At 41.3% G+C, this 5,263-nt stretch overlaps 1 protein-coding gene across 1 annotated transcript in view; it reads left to right on the plus strand.

The window, feature by feature from the left end:
- The first annotated feature begins 4,733 nt into the window (after window positions 1-4,733).
- The window catches only part of LOC102211097 (B-cadherin-like), a 38,021-nt gene continuing 37,491 nt past the window's right edge, over window positions 4,734-5,263 (plus strand). Inside the window, exon 1 of the mRNA XM_013915788.1 lies at window positions 4,734-4,862. Within this exon, the coding sequence (XP_013771242.1) occupies window positions 4,734-4,862 (129 nt within the window). The remainder of the gene's footprint in view (window positions 4,863-5,263) is intronic.

Genomic DNA, 5,263 nt, shown 5'->3' on the forward strand with positions numbered 1-5,263 from the left:
GTTATCAGCCAAAATGTTAATGGTTTGTTAAAATAATCCCATCTGATAGCGTTAGCATCCGTGGAGGCAGCCTGTGAATCTCTGTGGTCCGCAGATTCCAAACGCAATCTCCGACAGCTCTTCTTATAATATCAGGGGACTTTAATCATGTCTCACTGGACTCTACACTGCCCACCTTCACCCAGTATGTGACCTGTCTCAGTGTAGGCAATAAAACATTGTACTTAATGTATGCCAATGAAAAAGTGGCATACAGTTCATCACCTCTCCCTGCCAAGGGAAGATCTGATCGTAGCCTAGTGCGCCTTGTCCCTGTGTGCAGCCTTTAGTGTGCACGGAGCCACTAATCACCCACGCAGTGCAGAGATGGTCCGCGGAGGGCATATAAATAAATAATAAAAGCAAATAAATGACAGAATTATTTTTTTGAAACAAGTGGAGACATTAACTTTGATCAAAATCCTTTTGTGTTCAGTTTAAATTAATACCACTGTATAATAGCCTTCAAATTTAATAATGTTAACAGTATCTCAGGGATATTTTTGCCCTTTCAACATGCATTAAAAAATAGGTATGCAGTTTTGAATTAGACCTGTATGTACAGGGAGTGCAGAATTATTAGGCAAGTTGTATTTTTGAGGAATAATTTTATTATTGAACAACAACCATGTTCTCAATGAACCCAAAAAACTCATTAATATCAAAGCTGAATGTTTTTGGAAGTAGTTTTTAGTTTTAGCTATTTTAGGGGGATATCTGTGTGTGCAGGTGACTATTACTGTGCATAATTATTAGGCAACTTAACAAAAAACAAATATATACCCATTTCAATGATTTATTTTTACCAGTGAAACCAATATAACATCTCCACATTCACAAATATACATTTCTGACATTCAAAAACAAAACAAAAACAAATCAGCGACCAATATAGCCACCTTTCTTTGCAATGACACTCAAAAGCCTGCCATCCATGGATTCTGTCAGTGTTTTGATCTGTTCACCATCAACATTGCGTGCAGCAGCAACCACAGCCTCCCAGACACTGTTCAGAGAGGTGTACTGTTTTCCCTCCTTGTAAATCTCACATTTGATGATGGACCACAGGTTCTCAATGGGGTTCAGATCAGGTGAACAAGGAGGCCATGTCATTAGTTTTTCTTCTTTTATACCCTTTCTTGCCAGCCACGCTGTGGAGTACTTGGACGCGTGTGATGGAGCATTGTCCTGCATGAAAATTATGTTTTTCTTGAAGGATGCAGACTTCTTCCTGTACCACTGCTTGAAGAAGGTGTCTTCCAGAAACTGGCAGTAGGACTGGGAGTTGAGCTTGACTCCATCCTCAACCCGAAAAGGCCCCACAAGCTCATCTTTGATGATACCAGCCCAAACCAGTACTCCACCTCCACCTTGCTGGCGTCTGAGTCGGACTGGAGCTCTCTGCCCTTTACCAATCCAGCCACGGGCCCATCCATCTGGCCCATCAAGGCTCACTCTCATTTCATCAGTCCATAAAACCTTAGAAAAACCAGTCTTGAGATATTTCTTGGCCCAGTCTTGACGTTTCAGCTTGTGTGTCTTGTTCAGTGGTGGTCGTCTTTCAGCCTTTCTTATCTTGGCCATATCTCTGAGTATTGCACACCTTGTGCTTTTGGGCACTCCAGTGATGTTGCAGCTCTGAAATATGGCCAAACTGGTGGCAAGTGGCATCTTGGCAGCTGCACGCTTGACTTTTCTCAGTTCATGGGCAGTTATTTTGCGCCTTGGTTTTCCACACGCTTCTTGCGACCCTGTTGACTATTTTGAATGAAACGCTTGATTGTTCGATGATCACGCTTCAGAAGCTTTGCAATTTTGAGACTGCTGCATCCCTCTGCAAGATATCTCACTATTTTTGACTTTTCTGAGCCTGTCAAGTCCTTCTTTTGACCCATTTTGCCAAAGGAAAGGACGTTGCCTAATAATTATGCACACCTGATATAGGGTGTTGATGTCATTAGACCACACCCCTTCTCATTACAGAGATGCACATCACCTAATATGCTTAATTGGTAGTAGGCTTTCCAGCCTATACAGCTTGGAGTAAGACAACATGCATGAAGAGGATGATGTGGACAAAATACTCATTTGCCTAATAATTCTGCACTCCCTGTACGTTTTCTGAAAAGTGATGTAAATAAGTAATCTCAAGAACATGAAATAATTGTTTCCCATTTAAACTGGAGATGTCCTTGTCAATGTCATCAGAGTACTCTGGATGTCTTACGCGAATTTGACAGTGGCACATGACAGCGCTGCACATAACATAACTAGTTTACCTGTTGTTAAGGACAAAAGAAATATTTTAATGTGTATCTGCTCATTAGATTGTTTTATGTACTTTAATAATGAAGGCTTGTAGAGCAAGGCCACTTTTGACTCACAAACTAAGTGCTCAGCCAGACTAAAAAACAGGAAGTTGTAGTGCACAGGCATATTAATAGACAAGATACAGAAAAGAGGAACTTTGCACGTCACACAGTCTGAAACATTGCTTATATGGAATACCAAAATAACACCTATATGAGGCACAGCTTATGATTCTAATGTTAGAGCTCTTGAAACTGGCGTTTGAACTGTGCAGGGGTCTCTCTCTTCCGGAAGATGATTGAATAAAAAGAAATATAAATGTTTTAACACACTATGAGTCGGTTTTCTCTGTTCTGTCATGGGGACAAAAGAATCAAACAAACAAACTGCCATGCATCATGGATATTCCTCTCAATCCACTTCACCAGGTACTTCTCTAAAAGTGTGACTTGGGTCTGTTGCCCAAAAGGATACAGGAAATGCACTGATTTCCATGACAGAATCATGTCTGTTTAATGCTCCATGATGATAACTTTCCTATGAGCGTTTGAAGGTCACTGACATCATGGCTTTTAGCCTCATTGTTTCTGCAAAGAGATTTCTCCAGTCACTGAATCTTTTGATAAAATATATTTTGATACCTCCAGAGGATGCAATATTTCAAGTCTTCACAACTTAACCCTGAGAAACATTATTCTGAAATTTTGGCACAATTTGTTAATGGAGTTTTTTGCAGATTGACCAACCTCTGCCCACATTTCTTTCAGATCATCTCTGCTTCTCTAAAATGTTCTTTTAATATCCAATCATGTTACTGACCTGTTGCCAAGTAACCTAATTACTTTTAAAATGTCCCTCCAGCTGTTTCTTTTTAGAACCACTTATTTTTCCAGCCTTTTCTCACCCCATACCAACTGTTTTGAAACATATTACTGCCATCAAATTCAAAAGGAGTTATTTTTAACGACATAGTCTAGGTTTAAACACATGACATATTTTCTATGTTACAGTGTGAATAAATAATGGCTTTGAGATTTGCAAATCACTGCTTTCTTCTCTCTCTTTTTTTTTTTTACATTTTACACAGGAGACCAGTATTTTCAGAACTGGGTTTGTACAAAGTCTGTCTGGAGAAAAGTGATCTGCTCTCTAATGTTAACACTTTTTTTCAGCTGTGTACTGTCACAACACCAAACACACACCAAATCACTTTATGTCCACTGCACTGTACTGAGCCACTTCAAGACCTACTATACCGTTTTTTCTTCATCTAATTCTTTACTGTAAATGTTTTATAGTTGTTTATCATTATCAGCTGCTGTAACGTTTACGCAAGTTTAGTTTATGATATATATGATTTATGTACGCAATATTTTAAATTAAGTATCAGCTCATCGTTCACAAACACTGCCTTTCCTCTCACCGCTATCTCGTCCTGTCAGCCCGCAGCAGCTGGAAACCGGGCAGCTCCACACTCATGTCCGGAGTTTGCGGTGTTAGCCAGGACTCCGTTAGCATCATGATGCTACACTGCGGTAGCGCAGCGCTAATAGCTGATCCCTCAAGTAAACAAGGGACCCATGTGCCACACAGTTAAGGTCTTGTTTCACAAAAAGAATGCCGTTGTTTGCTTGTTTGATCATGCTTTAAACATATCAAAATGCATAGTGGGTAACAAGCACTGGTACCGAATAGGCAATCACTTAGCAGCAAGGTGAATCGGTGATGCATTAGTGTGGTCTGCACTTCCTCTTCTTTGATTGGGTGAAATGAGTTGAAAGTAATTGGATGAGGGAACCATGGGGAGTGCCCTGCATAATTTCAATAAAACGCAGCTTTAAACGCCGTTACAGCTGGCACAGAACGCCGTAAGAAACGCCGTTTTTATGCATCTTTGAACACTGTTTTCTGCCGAGTGGCGGAAAAAACGGCGTTTCCGTCTGTCTTTGAATGCCGCTTTTTATGTCACTCGGATGGTGCGTTCAGGGCGCCACGTGAGAGTCGGAAAAAACTGCGTTTGTCGGAACAGAACGCCCTTTTATTCGGCGTTTTGAATAATTAAACGGCGTTTTTTACGCCATTTCTTAACCAAACGGGTTAGAAAAGTGGCGATTTTTGGCACTAATGGCTTCCCATCTAATGGCTTGCCATATCGCGAAAACGCGTGAAGCACGTGTCAGTGTAGCGCGTTTGATTCGCGAAAAAAACCACGCGCGTGAGTTTTTGTGTTGCATTTTGTGCATACACGCGTTTCGCATCTACCGCTCAGTTGGAAAAATCTGAACTCCAGCGTCAAATCGCACTGCGACAACCAATCAGGAACCTGGTGACGTGCTCTGACCTAGGTCAAAGGGGCAGATCCAGCCAAAGCCCTTCATTCTTCAATGGAGGGAAGGCTAATCAACGCAGTAGCAAACCACCCGGAGCTGTACGACACCAGCTGCTTTCTGTACCGAGACAGGAATATAAAGGACCGAGCTTGGAGGAAGATATGTGAAGAGACGGGCAACCTGGTAAGTTCATTCATTTCTCTTTTGAAAGTTTTCACTGACCCGGGGAAGCCGCACAAAAGTTAGCAAGCCACCGCTATTTTCCCACTGACGTACAAATACCGTTCTGCTTTTATGCATGTTGTCATTTAGGAATATATTTTGTTTATTAATAAACAGCACACAGTGGTCCCGCTGTTCATCCGTCACTGCTTCGCTTTTTCGCTGATTTTCTTTTTCATTTTCTTTTTTTTGCACAGTACAGCATTGCAATCTGCAGCCTGATTGACAAATCTGCTCCGTGTCGTGTCTCCTGCGCTTGCCAAATTTATCACGTTTGGTTTTGATAACCATCACGTCCGATAGAAAAAACAGCACAAAAACACTCATAACTATGAGCCTCATTCGGAAATAGACACCTGCAC

Source organism: Pundamilia nyererei, unplaced genomic scaffold, assembly GCF_000239375.1.
Source record: "Pundamilia nyererei isolate P.nyererei 1_Seehausen unplaced genomic scaffold, PunNye1.0 scaffold00363, whole genome shotgun sequence".
NCBI classification, from domain to species: Eukaryota; Metazoa; Chordata; class Actinopteri; order Cichliformes; family Cichlidae; genus Pundamilia; species Pundamilia nyererei.